This window comes from Crocodylus siamensis, chromosome 15 (genome assembly GCF_052110815.1).
Source record: "Crocodylus siamensis isolate JL-2025a chromosome 15, ASM5211081v1, whole genome shotgun sequence".
Lineage (NCBI taxonomy): Eukaryota > Metazoa > Chordata > Crocodylia > Crocodylidae > Crocodylus > Crocodylus siamensis.
In genome coordinates this window covers 19,542,809-19,567,601 of record NC_143409.1, presented here as the reverse complement: position 1 = coordinate 19,567,601, position 24,793 = coordinate 19,542,809, and the positions used below count along the sequence as shown (strand labels likewise).

Here is a 24,793-nt window from a genome sequence, read left to right as displayed (position 1 = left end):
CCTGGGTTGGTCACATGCCTGTCGCCCTTTTACTGGCACCCCTGGGCCAGTTAAACAACCTGCACCCCGATACCGGCACCCCTGGGCCACTGCTGCAACCTGCACCCCGGTACCGGCACCCCTGGGCCTGCCGTGCCCAGGCGTCGCCCCACAGGGCCTGTCTCTCGGGTTTTTCCCACTTCTCACCCTCTCTGGAGCCTCTCGCCCCCTCTAGGGCCTTTTGCCGTGCCCCTTGCACCCGCTGCCCCACTCTGGGGCCTATGCCGCGCCCGCTGCCCCACTCTGGGGCCTATGCCGCGCCTCTCATGGCTGGGGCTACAACCCCACACCCCGAGCGCCTTTCCGGCATGCCTCGTGCTGTGCCCCCTGTGGCACTGCTCACCGTGCCCCCGCTGGGCACCGGGAACCCCCCGTGAGGCCTCCTCACACCCCTACCGCCTCACCCAGTCCTCCGGTGTAACCATAACACAACCCGAGCCCAAACAGCTGTAACGAAACCAGAAGCCTACCGGCTTATAACCCCAAAGCTTGTTAGTCGTGGCCTCTTCTAGCGTTCTCTCTCCCCTGCATCACTGTAGCCGGTCGAAGTGGTCAGGCTGTGACCATTGACCCGGGCTGCTCAGCTCATCTGCAGAACTGTGGCTCCTGCGGCTGCCAGAGGGGAACTGTTGGTCAGGCTCCAGCCTGGGCTGTTTATAAAGGCCCGGCACTGCCCCCTTCTGGCCACCTGACCCATCTGGTTGCCCTGGCAACTGGCACCTGAGCTGCCCTGGTGATTGGCAGCTCTGTCAATTTCAATCCCAGTCACGGGGCACCTACGTGACCCCGTGACACATACCTTTATAGAAAAAGGAATGCAGAACACTGTGTGGGGATACCAAAGGCAGTAATGCAATATTTGGCAGTACAAGCAGGAAACGATGAAAGAGTATTAGGAAAAGTATTTCTGGAGTATTGTGTTCAATTCTGCTGTCCACACTTTTACAAAATGGGTATTGAAAAATTGTAAAGGATTCAGAAAAAGGAAAACCAAATTTAGGTTGGAAAAATTCTGCCTTATAGTGACACACTTATGAAACCCTTTCTATCAATACATTAAAGAAAGGGTTAAGAGGTGATTTAATCATGGTCAATAAGTATCTACACAGGAAATAAATTTCTACTAACCAATGGCTATTTAAAAGGCAAAGGAACAAGACAACACAATGGCTGGAAGCTTAAACTAGGGAAATTCAAATTAAAAACTCTTGTAACCCATTGTCACTGACTTCTACCACAAATGGATAGTTCATTTTTCATTCCTCATTAATGTCAGAAAATCCAGATTCCCAAATCCATTGAATCAAACAAAGAAGTACACATGGAGAGTTATACAGGTATTTAGAGAAGAAAAGAAATACTGGCTATGAGGATAAACTAGAATATGCTCTGTAACCTTCTCTGTTGCAGTAAGGACATGTTTAGGAACTAATCAAAGTGTAGTAGTATTTAATCTATTAAAATGCTCAGACAGTATATTCCAGGTATATATAAATTATCTATTATTGTTTGTGTCAAATACACATATATTTCTTATCTATGAGAGCACTTATCAGTTCACTAAAGTTAGTTTTGGACGTTACTAGCTGGTGTACATCAGTCTCTCGCTGAAGGCAGCATGGAATACAAATTCAAATTCTAAATTCTGTGAACTGTAATCTAATAAAATGGAGGGAGGTAATTCAATAAAAAGAAAAAGAAGTGTTAAATAAAACCTACATTTCTTCTAAACAAATACCCTTTATTTATGGCAAATTGTATATTACTGTGTTTTCTTTTATGAGCTGACCAATTGCTCCCCTTAAAATGGAATAAAAATTCATCAGAGGTAAAACACAGGTAACTTAAATGAAATATAATATTGTATATAAATACCGATTTTTTTAAAGAGGAACAAAAGATGATGCTTTTCAAATGTGATGTTCTACAAATCTATTACATGGAAGTATGAGTCTACTTTTATTGTATAAATATTGGTATATTCTTCTAGAAAGACTCTTCAAGTTAATAAGCCAGCTAATCAAAGTATTTACTGTGCTGCCTCACATAATGCAAACATGCACAAGCTAACATCAATAAAACCTATCTGAAATGTTTCCAAAACTATACATTTCCTTGATTGCTAGTAATGCTTTATAAAGCATAAACATTAACTTATTTAAACTCCAAAAGAAAAGAGAAAATAACATAAACTCCATTTAGATACTGTCATGTAAGCAATGAATAGAGCTTTTTTCTTGGCCTTGAATTCATCTTTAAAGGTCATCTGAACTCATAAACATGTACTCCCAACCTAATTAATTAGAAACACAAGTTAGCAATGCTTAAAAACAGTTTTATTTTTATGTGACTTATTTTCCACGCAAGTCTTTTCTTTACCCTCTTTCCCAATTTGAGATTCAAAATGCTTTAGGCAGCACTTAATAGAAGAGGATGTATGAGATTTCTGCTAACATTTTTTTGCTGATATCAACTTCTGTCTTCACATTTCAGCAAACTTTTTCCTGGTTCCATACTTGCTGACTTTCATATACAGATCAAATATAGTATATCAAGGACAGAAGGTTCAAATACAAATGTGTTCTCATATGTTGCTGTGAAAGAAGACTGGGCCACTATAAAACATCCAGAAATTTGTTTAGCTGTGTTAAAAATGTTTTAAATGTTATTTAAAAAAAAAAAGCCTTAAGGTGCAAATAATAAATAGGTTCAGTGCTATTTGGCTTTGTTCTCCTTTCCTTAAGAATCCCATCTTCTCTTTTTCTCTCTGAGTTTTCAGCATTTAAAAGAAGATTTAAAAGGAGGATTTAAATGACCTGCTACTGTGGCACAATAGCCTGCCTACACCTGCACTGCTCAGGGCTGACCTGGAGCAGTGGTGGGGGAGAGGAGTGGGGACATTCTCCTACAATGGAAACCTGTTCTGGTAAGGTTCCTGCTATAGGACAATGTCCCCCTCATCTCTCCAGTTGGCAGGTTGACGAGGCATGGCTGGCTGGCTGGATGCATGGATAGGCAGGATCTAGGCCTCCGTGACAGCTAGCACAGTGAATGAGCAAACAGAGAGCAAAGGATTTGGGGATATTGCATGGCCTTCACATCCGAGACGTGTACAGGTGTTCATGTTAGATTGGGAGGTGGATGATCTTCCTGGTAGATTTTTGATCTAACATTTTTGCAAAAGAGCCAGTTCTCTTCTGTAAAAAAGCCCCTGAATGGCCGTACAATCTCTTTTTGTGCCAGGACAAAGGCTTTTCACCTGGCACAAAAATAATGCCTGTTCATGGCCTTGGATGCAATAGGGCACTGACTGGAGAAACAATTTTCTGAAGTGGAGGAAGTAGATTGAGCAGCTATCTAGCAAACGTGAGGCATAAGGAGCTTCTTTGGAGCCTTTTGACCACTTATAAGAAAGATATTGAAGTCAGCGACATGTTTTTTGCAGAGGTACTTCCATGGATTCATGAGTACATATTACCACATGTATGACTCCATGTTATTGGTGACTGGAACTTCCATATGGAAATGTAAGCTCCAGAAGAAAGCAACACAATTCTTGAACAAACCGTCTTTTGTAGAGGGAGTTACACGCACTTTCACAGTGCTGTCAGCTTCTGCTTTGTGGTGTATATGGGATTCTGTCTTGCAGATAATTGTTTTAACCTCATTTTAACTAAATGACTTCAGGTTTTCTTGATGTGCGTTTTTTAACTTATTCTTTTTTAGTACTTTTTCAAACTTTCAAATACAGTGGCACATTTATATCTGATGTATGTTGCTTTGTACTTCTTTCACTGATTCTGACTTTTGGCTTCATACATCTGGGTAATATATTTAAGTGTGGTCACCTCTTAATTGCCACCCACATATATAAAAAGTACAATCTGATTTAGGGCAAATGTAATAGCTTATTTCTAAGTTAGTAAATGCAACATCCATGCTGAAATCTACTTGATTTCAATGTCTTGATTACTTTGCAAAGGTGTTTATAGACAAAACCATGTGCTAAGAAACCTGGATACCTATTTAACTACAGCCACAGCTTAAGAAAAAGACATTAAATAACATTTGTAAATAAACTGTATAATGTTACAAACAAATAACTAAAAAACCCTAAAATCTCTATGATTATTCTATTACTTTAAAAGTATTAATACAAAAAGACTAAAATGATCCAAATTAAAAAATAAACATGTTTTTTTCATTGTATAAGTACTACTAATAAAAATCAAAGGCATAACATTTCAGACGACTCAAAACCCCCGCCCATCACTTTTTCAAGAGTAAATAATATTTTAGTAATATCCTATCATATAAGGAAGATACCAATCAGTGAGATACCTAGGTGAAAAAACTGGCCTTTATCTAAGTTTTCAGATTATAATACTTACTGCCCTACAAATGAAGCTCATAGAAGAAATCCAGAAATGTAAATTTGTACTCTTGAACTTTGGTCCATTGGTATGCTAAACTAGTAGCAATGAACTTAAAGCTATTGTCTCCAAATACTAATTAATTCCAGTCCCACTGAAACCAACAAAGATTTAAAAATAAGCCATTGCACCCTCATCTACTTTCCAGTCATTGTCTAATATCTAATTTGCCTTAAGAAGTAGAGTATGTTGTAGCCAATTACTATTGTACTGCTCTCCTAAGAAGAGATTGTAGAAAGGTAATCAGGGTTAACATGCCAACTGATCTATTTTGAATGTCAGTAGAACTTAAGACCTTGGGGTACAGAAAATCTCAAACTAAATTTGATAGACTGACCATGCAACCATACAAAATTACTTGGAATTTCATATTGTTTTTGTTCAATTTGTTTATCTATTTGTAGTTTTCCTCTCTTTCTAGCTTTAATTCTGCCCCTTTCCAAGTTTCTTCTGGGTTCTTGTAAATTCAGCATTTACACAGCTTCTTTGGATAAAGCAGACCAAAGATGGTCTTCATTTCCAGTCTTCAACAGATGACAGATTCACTGGAAGATTAGTCTTGAGTAAACAGCTCCTCCTCCCAGCTGTTCTATGAGTTTAACCATGACTACAAAAACTCACTAAGAAAAACAATTACACTTTAATTAACAGTTACTTGATGCTTTCAGAGAAACATAGCTAAATGAACTTTGAATTTCTCCTCCTCACCTGGTAGATTCTCACTCTCTCATATGGAGCGATGCTAAAATGACTGATTATTCAGTCTGAAACTGTAGAATCAGTATTATTTGAAATGTAAGTAATGGCATGTTGGACATAGACTAAAATTGTAATAAGTTCTTCCTTAAATTAAGATTTCTAAGAGGCCTGAAGTTAAAAACAGTTACTACTGAATACTTCAGTGGAACTCTGCTCCTGAGTAATCGTATTTTCCTTAGTGTAAACTCTGTTCCTATTCATAGCAACTGTAAACTCCCATCCACTTCAGTGGGAGCAGGTTTTGGCCAAATGCTGACAACTTGTGAAAATCTCATCCAGTGATTACTGAATACTATACTGGTATATTTTTGTGGCCCCTACTGAAGACAACACTAATTATGTTCATCCCTACAAATTTAGGAAAGTGTTGATACAGCATATACATTCAAAAGGATTTAAGCTTGCAATTAAGTGCCTTCCTGAACAAGGATGGTTTCCCAAATAGATGCCTTAAGTTTCCACTTGATGGAAAAGAAAATAAAATCTTCTTAGTTTATTTTTAAAATTAATTTTTATTCACAAAAGTCACAAACATTTTATTAGTGTTGGTGGGGGATGCAGGGCATTATGTCAGGTATAGAGGTCTTATCTTTCTCAATTTTCAAAGAAAAGTATCAGTTTTAACCATAATATCCTGCATCCTTTGAGCTACAACCGAGGACCACAAAGCAACCAAGGACATCTCTCAGTTCTCCACTGTATCTTACCATAGTGGGCCATGCAGAATCATCAAGGCAACCAAAACCCTAAGGGTAAAATGTCCACGAATGTTTTTCTGCTTTATCCTTAATTATTCTTGACATGATGAGAACATGACTTTACTACCATGAAATAGCAAGATCTGATGACATTTCTGTGTTGGATTATTTTCTTTCTCCTAGCTCTCAGTGTTTATTTTGTTCTGGTTTGTTGTTGTTATTTTTCTTTTTCTACACATCTGCTTTCTAATCATAGAAAGTGTTGAATTTTAGGGTGCGGGTATGAAGGGGAAGGTTTAAGGAGAGTTTAAGGTGAAATAAGATACTTGCCCTGGGGCAATATTTTATTGCATGGCTCAGTTTTCTATAGCTACATTCCACTGTATTAAGTCCTAACCCTACAACAACAAATGCAGGTGTCTATGTGCTCATTACATAATTTCTATAACACAAATCCCAGGTCATGGATTTAAGATTAGACAATGAAGAATTAACTCTGAGCTGTACCTTTCTTTCCCATTTCCAATGACTCCTATTTTTAACCAACCTTACATTTCTAGCAAACATCACTGGACAGGCCCCCAAACATCTTACCCAGAATCTCTGTTGTCCCCTCTCTCAGCCAGTTTCATATGATTAACGTGGCCCCACCCTCTATGAAGTGGACCTGGACTAGGTTGCCCTGCAACTCTCATCTGCATATAGATTTTTGGAGGATCCTATGACTCATGACTAGAACACCTGGTTCCAGTAATGACTAGGAGGGGTCTAATTAACACATGGATCCTTTGTGGGGGATATAGACACATACTGAGCAGTGCTGAGCTGTGGGGTAACTGTGGCGTGAAATGCTATTGACCTCTGGGGACCAGCCCAATGAACTATATGGTAAATGATGAGCCTTTTGGCTCTGTATAAAATGAACTGTGCCAAACAGGAGATATTACCACAGTTTTAACTCCCCTATGAAATATGAATTTTCATTTCTACTTGGGAGAAGTTTTACAATCTTTTCTCCTATGCCTGAAAAAGGGTGCTTGTGCATGAAAGCTTGTAATTAAAGGGTTTTTTTGCAAAAATTTAGTTGGTCTAATAAAAGATATCACCTCTACCATAAGTTCTGATCCCTTAAGCCTTTCAGCTTGCGACTAATATCATACATAGGTCCTGCCCCACATGGATGACCTCAATCTCCTGTGCAGTGATAAATGGTCAGTAGAAAGAGTGTTACAATACACCCAGGTATACAGAGAGGCAGGGGCCAAGATCAACATGGGTATAACAGGTTGCAACCACTGGGGTGACCATGACACCTCTTAATGAAACTGTGATTCCTATCTGGCTCAAATTCTATGGCCTCTCTCCTCTATCTCACTTTCCCACCATGCCTTGATCTTACTATTAAAGAGTGTTTAAGGGAAGCTACCAACAGGCTTCAGAATGAGCCTCAGTCTTACTAGTCCCCAAGTCTCGTTTCTGTTCTCCATCTTAATAGATCACTCCCAGCTTGACTAAGCCTGCATAGGGTACCTGCAGCCTTAGGGGAAATTGCGTGGCTCCTTTTCCTCCCCTACACCTCATCCCAAGCCTTGCAGGTGTTACAATACACTGTTCTATCTGTTGGGGTCTCGGCTTCCCCAGCTTCCACCCATTTCAATTTTGCTAGGACAGTTTGCCTAGGCCCACCATGCCAGACCAGGCTTTGAGGAACTACCTTCAATGTATCACCTTCACTCTCAAGGTCCCTGGCCTCTGGCCAGCAGGCCCCAGACCCATGAAGGCCATGCTCTTCTGGCACCGGGCCCTTAGCCCCTATCTTGCTGGGCCCTTCCTGGGCACCATGTTCCTGGTCTCCGTCTCGGTGTGCCCCTCTCAGACACTAGGTGTCTGGTCCCCATCTCACTGGGCTTCTCTCAGACACTGGGCCTCTGGCCACCGTCAGCTCTGTAGCCTTGTATTGCCCCTCACTGGGCTCTACAATAGCTTCAGACCTTGAGCCCACCCCTCGTAAGGACTCAAGACAATCATGTGCCTCACAGGCACTAATGGGACCTCCAAAACCACCCATTATAGTCCCAGCCCAAACCACCAGTGTGAACAACAAAATGACCTGGGCTCTCTGTTACAATGGGCAAAAGCACCTGCCTGGTACTGGGCAAACTCAGGGACTTGTAATCTCTGGGGGCCTCTGTCCCCCATGAGGAGGTGAAGATCCTCGGGGTGGAGTTTGACCCAGGGTTAAACGGACAGAAAGCATGGGAAAAGACCAAGGCTGAAGTCAAACAGAGATTTACCACTGAGACTCTGGAACATGCACTGTCTGTCAATGGAAGGAGCATGTGGTACTCACGGTGTTGATACCAGTGCTTGTGTTCACAGCATTGGTCTTCCCCCCTCTCAAAGCACATCATTCATAGAATGGAAAAAGCCATGTGCCACTTCTTCTGGGGCTCCAGATGGGATATGAAGTTATGAGGGCCACACTATACAAGACAAAATGGATTGGGGGCTGAAGAATGTTGGACATTCTGCTGTTTCTGTGGGGTAATTACACAAGCCAGATCTGCAAACGGGCAGCCAGGGCAGACTCCAAAACAGCCTAGTTTGTGAAGTACTTAGCAGGGCATCTGCTGCAATGGTGGTGGGTGTCCTTTCTGCACAACATGTGCCTGTAGAGCATGGTCCCACTCTTCGTGGTTCTATAAACTCCTGGACCACTTCCAGAATAGATGCAAGTTATGCAACAAGTCCCTGATGACCATGCTGAACCCACATAAAATGCAGGAGGTGGTAAGGGCAAAAGAAAGACTGTTTCCCATGAACATACTACCCATCAACAGCTGCCAAAGCCATGTGGGAACAAATTTTCCAAAAGGACTTGCAAAAGGAGCACAGAGTCTTAAACTGGCAGGTAACCCACTGGGCACTCCCTGTGCCAGTGATGAGACAGAGGGGCAAACCAGTGGCAGAAGGAAACAACTGACCACCTCCTCTGGAGTTGCCTGTATGCCAGGGAAGTGTGGGGGAGAGAAAGCAAACTCCTTCAGATGGCAACAGGAGTCAAAACCCTAAACAGAGAGGTGGCGCGGTTCAGACACCTGACCAGGCAGCAAGGGACCGCAACAGCCCACTTTGACCATTACATGCTTTAGAAATGCCCCGAGGAAGACACGAACCTGTTCTTGTATAGGCACATGAACCTCCTAGTTAAGGACGGCGTAAGAGTGAGCTACAGCTGTACTATTAGAGGTAGGAGATGACAGGAATAAGAGGGTGGAAAACACATGGAAGAGGAAAGAATGGCACAAGCTGTTCAAGAATGGGAAGCCAAAGAAGACAATGATTATGAAAAAGAAGAGAACGATCATGACAAAGAGAAGATGAGCAATGAGGATGACAAAGAGGAAGAGGATAACAAAGATGACACTGATTAAGGACTAGGGAAAGAAACAGAGAGATAGTGAGAGGGGTGAGGGGTGGGAAGGCTAGAGGGCACAGGGTGGTTTTGCATGATTGTAATGGTTAAATTACACGGTGACAGACATGTGGGTGTCTAGGCGCATGGGTGCGGTTATATTAATGGGGATGATGATGGCTAACTGTAGATGTTACAGACTGTCAAGTGAACCATGTCAGTTATGAGACAGGTCAGCAAAGGTATAGGTGTGAGTGTGTATGTAAATAAAAACATATATAAAAGCATATCTAGATATAGATATCTATATCTATCTATAAGAGATAAAGATAAATAGATATTATATATCTATATCTATGGTAGATAGATATGTATTTGCAAAAAAAAATTAACTTGTACTATATTCAAATAGGTACAGAAGTGCTGCTTAAAAGTGTGTTTATGGAATACCTGTGCTAAAACTTCCAGCAGTTTCAAAAGAGGTAAACTGCCTCCATCCTGGATGAGCTAAGTCTAGGGGCACCTGTATTAATTTTTCTATATGCAAGTTACTACAGTTATGTTTGTTTCTAGGTCAATGTTTTCAGACGTGCTTCTAACTTCCATGTGCTCAGGCAAAGCAGGGTCTGACAGTAAGGAGTGGGGGAAAGAGCTACAAAGGAAAGAAGTTGGGGGGCAGAAGGCAAGAGGGCTACATGACCTCCCAGATTTATTCTCCCTGCTGTAACAATGGGAGGGAGACAAATTCAAGGGAAACTTCCAATAATTGGATTCTATACCTAGAAAATTATAACAAATTTATATATGTTCCATATACAGAATCTAATTACTGGGGGGGGGAAGGGGCATCATATAATCAGGGTTGTCTTACATTCAAGTAATTACGTAATTTTTATTTAGAAAAACAGGAGTTTGGGAAAGCAAAACCTCAGAATAATCTGTCATTATTACTAATTTGCCACTGATGCTGCCTTTTAATACATCTGGATAATATAGTTACATTAGCTGGAGTTTTATTCTGTAAAATGCCTCAACTCTGTAAAACAGTTCAGCCTCTCCAATGGTTAAATCAGGAACCAAAGATGCAATGCCAAATTATATTACAGAATCATAGAAAAGTTTGGTTGGAATGGACCTCAAGAGTCATCTAGTCCAAACCTCTGCTCAAGGCAAAATCATTCATGACTAAACCTTTCTAGACAAGTATTTGTCTAACCTGCGCTTATAAACTTCCAAGGATGCAAATTTCACAACTATTCTAGGTAATCTATTCTAATGCTTAACCAAGCTCATAGTTAGAAAGTTCTTCCTAAAATCCAGCCTAGATTTCCCTTTTTTCAATTTAAGACTGTTATTGCTTGTCATGTCTCTTGCAACCAGAGGCTAGGTTGTATCAATTCCTCTTATAATTCTCAATTCCCCCTCTCAGATACTTGAAGACTGTTATCAAATCTCCCTCTCCCATCAATCTTTTCTTCTTCAGACTAAATAATTACGGTAATTCTATCCCTGAATATTCAAATGCATCTCCCCATGACTTCAATGGTAGTCAACACTCACATTCCAGGGCAGGACTTTGAAATGCTGTGATTATTTGTTTGGCCATATGGTTCTGATTCTTGATGATTTGACTATACCCTCTGGATTACAATCAAAATTATAGTCAAATGGCACGTACAACCCAACTGGAAGGTTCCCACTTGGATGACAAAAGTAAGAGGGGCATGAAACCTGAAAACAAAACAAAGTAATCCTCAAAATCTAAAGGTGGATTTCATCATCAAATTAAAAAATAAGTGACTAAAATTAAAATCTAGACATTTCAAATTTAATACAATATAATTTTCTTAGGGAAAAACTTCTGGCATCTTTCCTTTAAAAGTAATACTATTTCCCATTACATGCTGCTCTTTGAAACAGTTATGCTAGTTCAGCCAACAACAGCAGTTTACTCAGGGAAATCTCAATTCTTGTTACTGACCAAATAGCAGACTGATTTATATACCTAGGCTGCAAAATCATTCTGAATATTTATGAGTTTTCTTTCCATACAGATCAGAAATGTCAAAGGTATGTTTGACAGGCTGCAGGAAGGCTGACCATTCATTTTACGTGCTCCACTGTGGTTTCACAACAGTGAATTTTAAGTGAAAGTTACCAGTTATACAATTTTTGTAAATTCCACTTTGAAGTTGTTCCATTCAATTCTGTTTCTGCAAAGCTTGCAGCAGAGTGAAACTTGTCAAAGACCTCAGAAAGTTTCACTGAAAGTTTGTGTTAGATTTTAAAGTCTAACATTACAGTCTAACAGGAGACAGAGAGAGGAGAGGTAAGCTCAAGAGAGCACTGAGTAAGGGAAGAGTCAAGTCATCTAGTTACTAGACCCATTCCCAGCTTTTTTGCTTAATGTTTTTCCCTTGATTTTCCTGCTACTAGAGTCTACTAGAGTCTAAGGCTAAGTACAGACAGTCAAAAAGCCCAAGGCTGACTCTATTCAATCTTCACAGGTTAGTCTAAGCTGCCCAGGTTGAACCAATAAGCAAGTGAACAGACGGTCACTTTTGATTCTGGAAATGCAACCACATGCCTGCAGGGGCTCAGGCCAGAAGCTGGGGGGCTCTAGAGTATGCCTCCTTGCTCAGCTGGAGCAGACAGCGGGGACCAAGTTTAGCCCACCCGCCCCTATCCCACCTGGGACTCTTTGCCACATGCCAGAGCACGCATGAAGGTGTACACCTGGGGACAAATAGCAGCAGCACAACAACTATATGCTGCTACTACTTGTTCCGCAAGATATGCATGCCCCTGCCTGTGCACACTATTCAGAATGTGCCCTTAATCTTCTCTCTCCCAAAAGCTCCTTTGCTGAAGATAGCCAGCCTAGTATGTCAGAAGAGGAAGCTCAATAGTTACTGGTTTGAGAGTGGGCTCATGGTTGGAAAAAGCACATCCCAGCCAAAAAGTACTAAAATCTTTAAACTATTAAACTGCTTAAGTTTGAAAACTACCCAGTGCACTTTGATTCCAATATCTTTAAATCAACAAAAGAACATTTTTATGTTACAGGTAATTTTAAAGCACTGTAGTAACTATGCATGTTTCTTCTTAGTATATGTATGCTTTCCAGCTAAAAATCAATGTATTGCAATTTAAGATAACTCCAAAACTTCTATGTTAAAATATTTGCATAAAAAATTTTCAATCGTCTTTTGTATTTTTTCTCTTCTAACATAGATAACTTTACAGCTCCTATCAGTTTTCAAAGCCTCAAAGGGTCAAGCAGATGCTTTATCTTCTTTCAGACATTGGGGTCTGTTTTCCATCATTTGCAAGTTCTAAGGTTTATGCTTCTTCAAGGAGGTGACTCTGGTAAAATTCTCACTAATCTTTTAAGTGTAGTGCTTACAAAATTCCTGTGAATCCTACCTAAAATGTGTATGTTTCTTTCAAAAGGAACCCCCTGCTAAATAAAATTCAAGAAAAAGATTTTTTTTCTTGAAAATCACTTATAGAGACACCTTAGATTAACAAGGAAATTTAGGAATATAACGCTAGGATCCAGCATGTAGTTTCTGTGTGTGCGTGTGCATGCACATACACACACACATCTGTAAACAAAGAACCATGAGCTAATCTGTCCTCCATATGTGTAATGACAGGAACTATTTCTTAATAACCATCCTCACTATTTTAACAGATTTTAAATAAAACCAGAAGTACTGTACAATCCTTAAGACGCAAATGAATAGTTCATAGACCTTATTCTATTTCTTTGCAGGTATTCTGGAAATAAGAACAGTGGCTGTTGGAATAGTGGCAATCAAAGGGGTGGAAAGTGAATACTTTCTAGCAATGAACAAATCTGGAAAACTCTATGGAAAGGTACTAATAATGTTATAGATTTGTACTCAATATACAAAAGTAATATTTCAATCTCAAAAAATATTTCTTATTAGCTCATTTTTACTTGACATCTATGTAGCTTATGTTAATTATAGCTAATAAACTGAAAGGAACTGCATTTTTACCCAATATAGAACTCATGTTTGTTTATAAAATGTAAGGGTGAGAGCTTTAATTTTGCTTTAGAAAAATCCTATTCTTATTAAAAAGTATTTTAATAACATATGGCATTAATTACATGGTATATGTTCCTCTCCCAGCCTCCCCACTCCCATTATGTATTTAAAGAACAAAAAAGTGCTAATGTTATTATATGGTATCATTCATTCTTAACAGAAAGTATGCAATGAAGACTGCAACTTCATAGAACTGATTGAAGAAAACCATTACAATACTTATGCTTCGGCAAAATGGACACACAAAGGGAATGAGATGTTTATTACATTAAACCACAAAGGTATCCCTATAAAAGGTAAAAAAACAAAGAAAGAACACAAAGCATCCCACTTCCTTCCTTTGGCAATATCCTAATCGTATATGATCTATTCAAAACTAGTTCCAGCAGGAAGATTATTTTTAAAGAGACTGATAAGTAATCAAGGAAGGCTGGAAAACTACTGAGAAACTGAACAAGCTGGACTTGCGCATTTATGTTTATTTTTGAGAGACTGCATTAAAGAAGATTTGAAAATATACACAATAAACAGATTTAGTAACTAAAAGTTGTAAAAAATTGTAAAGAGTTGTACAATCATTATGTTAGTACAGTAACTGGGTAGTTTCTTAAATTAATTTACCCTTAAGAATAAGTCATGACTTGATCATCTGATGATATTTTATTTAAAAAAAACCCTATCTGCTTATTAAACATGGCTGCTATAATAATAATAAAGCAGATGATAATGTTATGTAAAATATGTCGGACTTTAAGGCTGCTGGAATGATTCGTCATATTATCAAGTCAATGTTAAATGTGGAGGTTGAGCAGTATTTTAAATAATTTCCCCTGCAAAAAACTGATAATATAATCACTAATGATGATAAGAAAAAAATTATGATCTTGTGACTGATCAGAAAAAAATATAATTTTGTAAATTTGTTACTGTTGCATTCTGATAAAAAAGATAGTTTGGAAAATGAGGGTTGCTCCATTACAAAATGCTTATACCTGTTTCATAGTATCATAGTTAGTAGGGTTGGAAGAGACCTGAACAGATCATCAAGTCCAACCCCCTGCCTTGGCAGGAAAGAGTACTGGGGTCAAACAACCCCAGCAAGGTGATTGTCAAGTCTTGTCTTAAAGACCCCCAGGGTAGGAGCCAGCACCACTTCCCTTGGAAGTTGGTTCCAGATCCTAGCCACCCTGACAGTGAAGTAGCGCCTCCTGATGTCTAATCTGAATCTACCCTCTGCCAGCTTGTGACCGTTATTTCTAGTCACTCCTGGTAGTGCTTGGGGGAACAGGGACTCCCCCAATGCCTGCTGGTCCCGTCTGACTAGTTTGTAACAGGCCACAAGATCCCCCCGTCAGCCTTCTCTTGTGGAGGCTGAACAGGTTCAGGTCCCGTAGCCTGATCTCATAGGGCCTGCCCTGCTGCCCCCGATCATGTTAATGAAAAGAAAAGCTGCTCTATGTTTCAAAATAGTGTATGTAAAATAACAAGAGTAGGAATAAATAAATGTACTTCATCTCACTTTCCACAAAATAACATTTTATATAACGACGAAGTAAAAATTCAGACATCTTAAGGTTTTTTATGTAACATATCCTATCCTTTGTATAATTCCTGTTAGGGCATATGGCTTTTAAATATTGTTTTCCCACCGTTATACATGCTTTTTCTGTTGTTACAGCATTAAACTTTATTTTAAGTTGTATTTGAACTTTATTGTTCTAAGTTATTTAAGTTGATGTTATTTATAAAAAAACTTATTAAGCTGCATCTGTTTCATATGCTTTTAATTCTAAAGGAATAACAGAATGGTCTGGCTGAGCTGCATGATTTTTTTTTCTGTGACCAGACACAAAGTCTAGTACACAACACTCTTGCCAACATGTATTGGATGGTCGACAAAAATGACAGCCTGCAGCAAACTTACCATGGACGGCGCAGAAGGAACAACACAAAAATGTAAAAAATCTTTTGCCGCATACTAATGCCAATAAAATTGAATAGAATTCCCAGAGTGACAGCAGGTATACTAAGGATGCAATACTTACAGATATTGGGTTACAATCCCAGCTGATGAAACATCCATGGAGCTACCCAGTTTTTACTGGCTAAGAACTTGGTCCAGAAAGTTCAGCTAATATCCATAAAACCTCACAAAGACGAAGGATTAAATCACTTCTATCCACACGCAGGTAGAGCAACAATTCAATTAACTACTATCACATGAATATCTCATTCTCTGTCCCCATTTCATTCTGTTCACATTGCCTATACATTCACTAGTCATTGTGATACAAATACTTGTGCATTATAAAAAATAGAGATCACAAAAACCTCTCACTGAAAAACAGCCTTTAGATGCTTACACTCAACCTGGGATAGACTGAAAGCACCGCACTTTAATAAGGATGTGGCCTGCCTTGAGAGGGTTCAGAGGAGGGCCACCCACTTGGTTGGAGGGCAACAGGGCAGGCTCTATGAGGAAAGGCTGAGGCACCTGAACCTGTTCAGTCTCAGCAAGCGGAGGCTGAGCACAGATTTGGTGGCTGCCTACAAACTCATTAGGGGAGATCAGCAGCAAATAGGAAGGGTCCTAATCACCCCAGCAGCACCTGGGGTGATGAGGAACAATGGCCAGAAGCTGCTGGAGAACAGGTTCAGGTTAGAGATTAGGAGGCACTATTTCACTGTCAGGGTAGCTAGAATCTGGAACCAACTTCCTAGGGAAGTGGTCCTCACTCCTACCGTAGGTAAATTCAAAAAGAGGTCAGATGAACACCTGTCTGGGGTCGTGTGATCCCGGCGTGTGCTCCAACCAGTGGCCGGGGGTTAGACTAGATGATCTATCTATTCAGGTCCCTTCTGACCCCTAACTACTATGAAACTATGAAAGCAATTAGGGCTGCATGAAGCTTCAAATGCTGGTTTGATTTAGAGGAGCTTCGGCCCGATTCAGCGGCCAAATCTCCAAATCTGAAATGAATCAGGGAACCAATTAAAAGTCCAAATTGATTCAAAGCTCTCTGAATTGATTTGGAAAAGATTCAGACAGCTTTGGCAATTCAGCCAGTCCCCTCTAGCTGCAGCAGGAAGCTGAACCCAGACTCTGTGCTGATAAGTGTGTGGGGGGGGGGGAGGCTGGAGGAGGGGACCATGGGAGGACCCTTGCCAGGCCCCATCCCAGCCCTCCTGAGTACCTGCTGACCCCCACCCACTCTCCCAGCCCCTCCCATGGCTCCCCCACCTGGCCCCAGCTCCTGGTTGTTTAAAAAAAAGCCCCAATTCAATAGCTGCTGCCAGGTGAGGGGGGGAACCCGGCTGCCCCCCACTGCCCCACGCCACATGGGGGGTCTGCCACAAGCTCCCCAACCGACACCTGCTCTCCCAGCCCAACTCCATGGCTGTTCTGCCTGCCCCAGCTCCCAGCCCTTTGAAAAACAAAACCAAAAACCCTGCACTCACCTGCTGCTGCAGTGGCCTCAGGGCTTCTGGAGGCTCATGACAGAGCCCCCCACACAGCCCAGGACCGTGGGGAGGCAGCGGGGATCACCCCTGCCTGGCAGGAGCCAGTGAGAGGGGTTTTTTTTTTTCAAAGAGCCAGGACCTGGGGCCACACGGGGCTGGGAGAGTGGGTGGGGAACAGGGCCTGTGTGATTTGGAGATTTGACTGATTTGGCAACAGCCGAATTGCCAAAACTATTTCGGCAGAATCAATTTGGGACAGTAATTCGAATCACACCCCCCCCCCCCCCCCCATTCGGCCAAATCCAAATCTGAAGTGAATACTAGCCACTTCACAGAGGCCTAAAAGCAATTACCAGTGGAGTTGAAGACTTAATTTTGTGTTACAAATTTCCTTGGCCAATATGCTTTTTTGTAGCGGTAAATATACAACAAGCCTTTGGTAAGAATTTTTTCCCCCAATACATAGTTTCTCTTGGGAAGCATTTATAAATTGCTGATTAGGCAACTTCAAATACCTAGAACAGTGTTTCCCAACCATTGTGCCGTGAGACACGTGCAGGTGTGCCACAGAATTCTGGCCTGGAGCCACACCCTCTGCTGGCTGGAGCCATGCCCCTCACCCGCTGCCGCCGCAGACAGACCAATAGATGGGGTGTGTGGCTCCAGCCAGTGATTTGCATCTGCACGCTGTGTTCAGCCACACCAACCCCCACCTCCATGCCCAGCCACTCATCCACCCCTCCCAGTCCATGCCTGGCCAACTGCTTGCCACCCCCCACCCCACCCTGCATTCGGCTGGTGTGCCATGGGATGGGAGAGGCCTGGTAAGTATGCTGCTGAAACCAAAAGGTTGGAAAAAACTTATCTAGAGTAAAGCCTAACTGATACTAGAAAAATTTGCCAATACAGTTATACTGGTAAACTTTCCCAGTGCTTCCACCAGTATAATTTAACTAGTTCCTCAAGTAAAATAAGCTGTACTAGCAAAGATACATTTTGGTGGTATAGCTGCAACCACACTAGGGCTTTTGCCAGCTTATAACTGTCACAAAAAATTCCCACTGCTATCGAATATGACTATCCTGGCAGAAATATCTACTACACTTTGCTTAAGTTAGTTCAAGTTTTTAAAGCAAATATGAAAACCACCAAGATGGATTATTTGTGTTTAGTTGCTCTACTAAAACTGGACTTAAAATGCAATCATATGCCAACATGTTTAAATTAAATCCAGAAGCAGAGCTAGCTTTTCTAAAGATCTTATCATTAGTTCATTCTAACAGAAAGCAATCCAGTCAAATAATGCTTTAAATCCCTTGATAATTTTTATTTTCACTATTTGATGTTTGCTTTACCTATAGGTTAGCAACTTGACACTTTTCTAATCAGTTATCTAATCAAGGATTAGATAGGGCTAGTTATCTGTATTCATGCTGCAAAGAAGAACAATAAGGAAAGGCTATCAGGAAAAAGGAAAATATTAAGATCTTCAAAAGGTAGTTAAAGGCAGATTATGCTCTCCTTGATCCGTGTACAAATATCCTTCACATTTTTTCCTTAAGTCCCTACAACTTGTCAAACGTCTAAATATTAATGCTAACTTAACAGGCTCACCGAGATGAAAATTCATCCTATGAACTAGCTTCCTGCCTCTTCTTAAAGTTTTTAAGGGGTTCTGTATGGAACAAGGCACTTACAACCATTGTTCTCAATAAGGTGTTGTGCACTGAGCTTTTTTTGCAAATCTCACTGCCATATCACTTAAATGCCTGAATAGGAATCCAGCTGCTCCCTTATAAATGTCCATATTGCAACTTTTGAAGGGAAGAGTCCACATTTATAATTATTGGATGTGCTTCTTTGACCAAATAAAATAAGACTTCAATACCATGTTAGCAGGTATTTTTTAAAAGATTTAAAATGCTAGACTTAAAATTAGCAGGGCCAGTCTGTGCCTCCAGAATCTGCAGAGGTATTTTTCCCTCCCATCTGGCACAGGCCTAGCCACTTCAGAAAACCTTACATCCCTTCTCTCTGAAAGGAACTCTGCATATGGGGACAGGTCAGGAATAACTGGCCCTAAATTGGGTACACATGGGTCCTGGCAGATGCACATTTTCCCCCCATCAGTTCTACAAAAATTTGCTGAGGTCCCCTCTACACAGGCAGGCAAAGGCACAACTGGATTTAATGCGTCATAAACACAATCACGCCTCCTGCCATACCACATGTGCATGGCATCAGGCATGATTATGGGATTGCACATTAGATCCAAATACACCTTACTGCCAATACAGATGGAGCCTGATCCTGCATTGGCAATAAGCAGACTCCCACAGCTGGGAGCCCGCTTTGCTGAGGGAGCACCCAGCTACAGCGGCCACATTGCAGATGGACCAAGAATCCTCACAACTGATAAGGCTCCTTGGTCCCACCTGTGCCACATGGACACTCGGGACTGAGAGCCCTGTCAGACGCGGGACTCTCCGCAGCCATTGGGTACTGCTGCAGCCTCCCAGCTGTGAGGGTGTGTAGAGCTCCCCACCGCTGGGAGATCACAGCAGCTATGGTCTCCCAGCTGCAGACTGCCTAGACATTAGAAGCCAGTGTTAAAGTTATTACACGTTGTTGAGCAATAACTTTATAACTGGTACAAACTTTTTAAGACACAATAGTTAATCTGCATGTGTAGCCACTCTAAATTTATTGTACAATTAACAAAGTAATTGCACAATAGATATAACATGTAGAGGGAATCTGAGACAAGCAACATACACTGTGTTTTATTTTTATTAAATTTATCATGAATCCCCTTCAATGGTGCTAACCCCAACTATTGTGGTAATGTGGATCTATACAAGAAAAAAGGAAAGAGTTACCAGGGCTCCACAGGCAATGCAGACTGTGGTTACTAGATTTCTGTGGATTTGCTGGGATTCCAAATGTTTGGGCTTGTAGCCTTCTCTGGGTATTAGAAATCAAACCTATTTCTTCCACTAGATAAGGAAGGACAAACTGCCAACATGATCCTATTGTGACAGACTGTCTTCTCCCTTAGCTTTGTCCTTTAGGTTTTGTAGTGAGAGAGATCTAGCTCTCTCATTTCAAATTAAGTTACTTTAACCACATCTTTTTGATTTGTTTTTCTGATGTCATTCTTGTACTTATATTTTCCATGTACAAACTGAAAACTGTATTTGCTTCAGGGGCTATGACAGTATTATTATACCTTGTTTCTAATGATTTTCCTGACCTTAATGCCTACTGCGTCATTAAATTTTGAAGTCTATCAAGGTCCTATTGTTTGATAAAACACTCAGTATAACTCTGTCAAATTCATTTATGTCTAAGTGACAAAAGCCAACAATATCAAACCCTCTTACTAAACAGATGACTACTAGAAACTAAGTTAATTTACTAGACTATCTCAATTAACATATTTTTTACTCTATAAGGCAGAACTTTGGAACCAACTTAAAAGCAAGTACTCAGTGAAAACAGAGGGTAAGTACTTTGTTTTCTACACAATGCTAACTCATATTCAGATAGAATATATAGCAACTTAGAGAGGTTAAAAAACCCTGACTGGGTAACCAGGATGGCTAATAAACTTGCTATTCATCCTCAAATCTACCTAAATTGTCTGCATTCACCAGGAGTGCAAACCCTTTTGTAACTTGCAATTTCTTCTTTCTCTCTCTTTTCCCTGCCTCATTTTCAGTATGAACTGACTGCAGTTGTAGTGTGAGTCCCTGTCTGTAATTCACTCTCCATGCTTCATTGCTAAACTGCACTAAGAACCCAAACACACTAGCTACAACCCAGGAAATAGTCACATATTTCATTACTGTACCCGCACCCACCTTCCACTACTGCAACTTGATACATAGCCTAGTCCAAGGCAACTCTTACAGATTACGCCTCTATTAGCAACAGCAGCTGCATATGCAAGAAGGAAGAAATGGCAAATTTTGATCAAATCCTGATCCTATGTAGAAGATGACAAAGCAGAAAATGGCAACAGAGGCTGACAACAGTATATCTTTTATAAGACAGTGAACTTTTTCAGAAAAAAACTCTGCTGTTGGTCCACTAATGGTGCCATGTTTCAGCTGCTGCTGGGGGCACATGGACTTGAGCATGTTGCTTCTACAATCCCAGGTGTTTGTTTGTGTGTGCCAAACCCAAAAGTGCAGCACTCAAACAAGTTCAATCGTGTTCCCTGCAGCTGCTCTTAAGCATGCTGGACACTAAGAGTGCTGACAGAGATGGTTTGGTGTACAAGTGGGCCCCTAAAGCACTCTACAGCCATGCACTGATAGAAGTGCGTGGCTGCAAAGCTCTTTAAAAATGTCTGGTCACATAAGGGCTGGAAGAGGGCCAATGTTATGCCCATCCACAAGAAGGGCAGGAGGGAGGACCTGGGTAATTATAGGCCAATCAGCTTAGCTTCCATCCTAGGGAAAATCCTAGAAAAGTTCATCAAGGAGTCTATCTGCGATAAGCTTGCAAAGGGTAAAATTCTGAATGACAGCCAACATAGCTTCATCATGGGCAGGTCTTGCCTTACCAACCACCTCTCCTTCTATGACCAGGTAATTCACCACCTGGACATGAGGGAACAGGTTGACACTGTATACCTTGACTTCCAAAAGCCCTTTGATCTAGTATCCCATAATGTCATGAGAAAACTGGAGGATTGTGGGCTTAACTCCAAGAGTCAGGTGGGTGAGAAACTGGCTGCAGGATAGCACCCAGAGAGTCATAATGAACGGATCTGTCTCATCCTGGTACAAAGTGGGCAGTGGTGTCCCACAGGGGTCAGTGCTCGGTCCAGTACTTTTCAACATCTTTATTAACGATTTGGATGTGGGAGTGAAAAGCTCACTGGCTAAGTTTGGGGATGACACCAAGTTATGGGGGAACATGGTCACACTTGAAGATAGGCTACAGATACAGGTGGACCTAGACAGGCTAGCAAGTTGGAAGGATTGGAACCAGATGAAGTTCAACGTTGAGAAATGTAAAGTGCTCCACCTTGGGATGAGCAACCCCCAACATACCTACAGGTCTGGCAGCACCAAACTGACTAGCACTAAGAAAGAAAGGGACTTGGAGGTAATAATAGACCACAGTATGAATATGAGCTGGCAGTGCAATGCTGTAACCAGTAGGGCAAATAATACTTTGGCATGCATCAATTGATGCATCTCCAACAAAACCAGACTGCAGCTGGAGTACTGCGTCCAGTTTTGGGCACCACACTTTAACAAGAATGTGGACCAGCTTGAGAGTACAAAGAAGAGCCATTCGTATGATCAGAGTCTTAAAAGGAAAGCCATACGAGGAAAGGCTGAGGGATGTGGGACTCTTCAGCCCGATGAAAAGAAGGCTGAGGGGGAACCTGGTAGCAGCTTAGCACTACACTAGGGGAGTACATCAAGGGCTCAGTGAGCAACTGCTCACCAAAGCATCCGAGGGGAAAACCAGGAGTAATGGCCACAAACTCCTGGAAGATCAATTCAGGCTGAACATTAGGAAAAACTTCTTCGCAGTCAGGGTGTCCAGACTGTGGAATAAGCTCCCTCCAGAGGTGGTGCAATCAGCTACCCTGGAAATCTTCAGGAGGAGACTGGATGATTACCTTGCTGGGGTCACCTGACCCCCAATTATCTTTGCTGCTTGGTGCAGGGGGCCGAGACCCAATGATCTTTTGAGGTCACTTCCGGCCTTACAATCCATGAATTTACAACAATCTGAACCCTCATTACATGAGGTTTCAGATGAAGGCACTCCAAAGCAGATTGCCTTCATTAACATCTGTCAGCACACGCCAGGAGTGGGGCTGGGCTGAAGCCCCTGGTGCTGTCTTCAGAATGGAAAAGGAAGAGGGGAGAGGAGGGAGCCCCATCTGAGGTTTGCCCAGACCCCCGCATGCTCAGCAGCAGACCGGAAGTACTTTTGGTCCACTTCCGGGTCTGACACCAAGCATGCAGTTGACCCCCCCTGCACTCCCGTGAGACACACCATCTGCCCCACCATGGCAGTATTCATGAGCCACACCTGGTACCTCCAGGTACATACAAAAAACATATAAAGCTGTGTCTATGGGTGAATCATTGAATCTCTCTGAATTGATTCAGAGGCTTCCAATTCAATTCAGAGAGATTAATGGGTCTCCTGATTCAATTCAGATTCAGAATTCAGCCGCTGAATTGGGCCGAATCTCCTCCAAATCGAATCAGTGACCAAAGCTTCACATAGCCCTAATGGACAATTGAAAAAGTTAAAAGCAGCAGGGAAGACTTCTAAATTAGCTTTTCTGGGAGCTGTTTAGTGTGTCTGTTCCTGTCCGTAGTAAGAATGAAGTAAACTGAGGCAACTAACCCCAAAGCTAACTCACCACTGATTGTAGGATAGGAGCAAGCATACTAAACAATTATCACTGAGCAGCTGATGTACAGTAAGTCTTCACCCCCTTTTCACTTTGTATAACTTTTCATTGATCCACAGGTCTTAGAAAGTTCTATCCAAATGAAAGATTTGGCTTATGCCAGAATTTCCCATTAAAAAATGTAACTATTTCTGTAGTTAAAATCTTTCAACCTGACAGGATTCCTTAGGAACATCCACCACATAATGAAAAAAACTGCCCATATGACAAGGTAGATACCTTTATGTACCTATTTCATTCCTTTACTATGCAATTCCCTTAAAGCTTAAAATCCAAGATAATTAGTTCATCTAACCACTGTCATTCGTGATTTTTCTGTAATTCTTACAGAGGTATTGGTTTAATGTCTTTTCCATGTTTACCACAAACATTATAAAGAATGAATACACTGTGGTTTAGGACTGAAATATGTGAAAGCCTGTGGTCTAAATTGCCATTCACACTTCCCACAGATTGATCCCGTATGTCCCTTAAATAAAAGTAACAATGTCCTGCTAATCTGTTATCTTGTATATCAGTGTTGTTTGTTGTTAAATAATATGTAACACAGGGGCCAAATGAATGAGTTAAGGAAAAGGAGTAGGGGCCTATCTAGTTTAGAAACAATGGCAGCTTTTTTTTATTTCTTCACTCTTGGCTTTGGAAAAGCTGAGACTTTACAAGGCTATTTTGTGTACTGTTTTTACTGGACTGCAACTTTATTACTACTCATAAGAAGGTATCATAGCTGACACAGTTGATCTACATTATGTAGATGACTGTTAAAATATTATATACAGTTGTGGAAAGTACTTACTTTTATAACCTGTTTACAAATAACTTCTTAAATATGAACTGATAGCATGGCCTTTCTAAACTGATCCTAAAATAAATCCTATATAAAAGACAAAGATACCTAAGATCAGATCTGGAAATCAGTGGAAAATAATATCAATATAAACCATCTGATGATCCAACCAATAGAGTATGTATGTAGTTCTTACTAGAACTGCTTTCTATAGGCCCAAAGATGAGCAGGGAAGATGTAATGATGGTTTCCATGACATCTCAACTGTAACCTTAACTAGCATATGCAAGTCTCAGAAAACAGAAATAATTTACATTTTGGAGCAAATCACTGAATGTCCAATGTATAGTGAGTACAACTGTAGTCTTAAATCACTTTTTGCACAACGTGCCAATTTTCCATGACCATGCCAAGAGACAAATTTCCAGCCAAATTATATTTATGATATTAAAGTTGTTTTTTCCTAAAACTTCACTTTTGTGTTTACAGTCCAGAGCATTTTTTTCCACAACTATGTAAAATGCATGTTTTGCTTGTATGGATATACAGATGGAAAATGTGAGATTAATAATAACAATGGCTACTTTCCATGCCCTTCAAAATATGTGGCATGGCAGAAGCTTGCTTCTAATTCTATGTAGCTATTTAGAACAGCATTAAAGAAACT

General features: G+C 41.0%; 2 protein-coding genes across 6 annotated transcripts in view; one reads left to right on the top strand and one right to left on the bottom strand.

The window, feature by feature from the left end:
- The window catches only part of FAM227B (family with sequence similarity 227 member B), a 180,336-nt gene that overhangs the window by 131,443 nt on the left and 24,100 nt on the right, over positions 1 to 24,793 (bottom strand). The gene's annotated exons all lie outside the window — the stretch shown is intronic.
- The window catches only part of FGF7 (fibroblast growth factor 7), an 86,907-nt gene that overhangs the window by 54,442 nt on the left and 7,672 nt on the right, over positions 1 to 24,793 (top strand). For 3 of the 5 annotated variants that reach the window (XM_090028857.1, XM_090028852.1, XM_090028851.1), the window contains exons 3-4: positions 13,123 to 13,226; positions 13,584 to 15,199. In XM_090028857.1, coding sequence (XP_089884983.1) covers positions 13,123 to 13,226; positions 13,584 to 13,778 — 299 coding nt within the window. In that variant the 3' untranslated portion in view covers positions 13,779 to 15,199. The other 2 variants (XM_090028855.1, XM_090028856.1) reach the window with 2 other exon arrangements.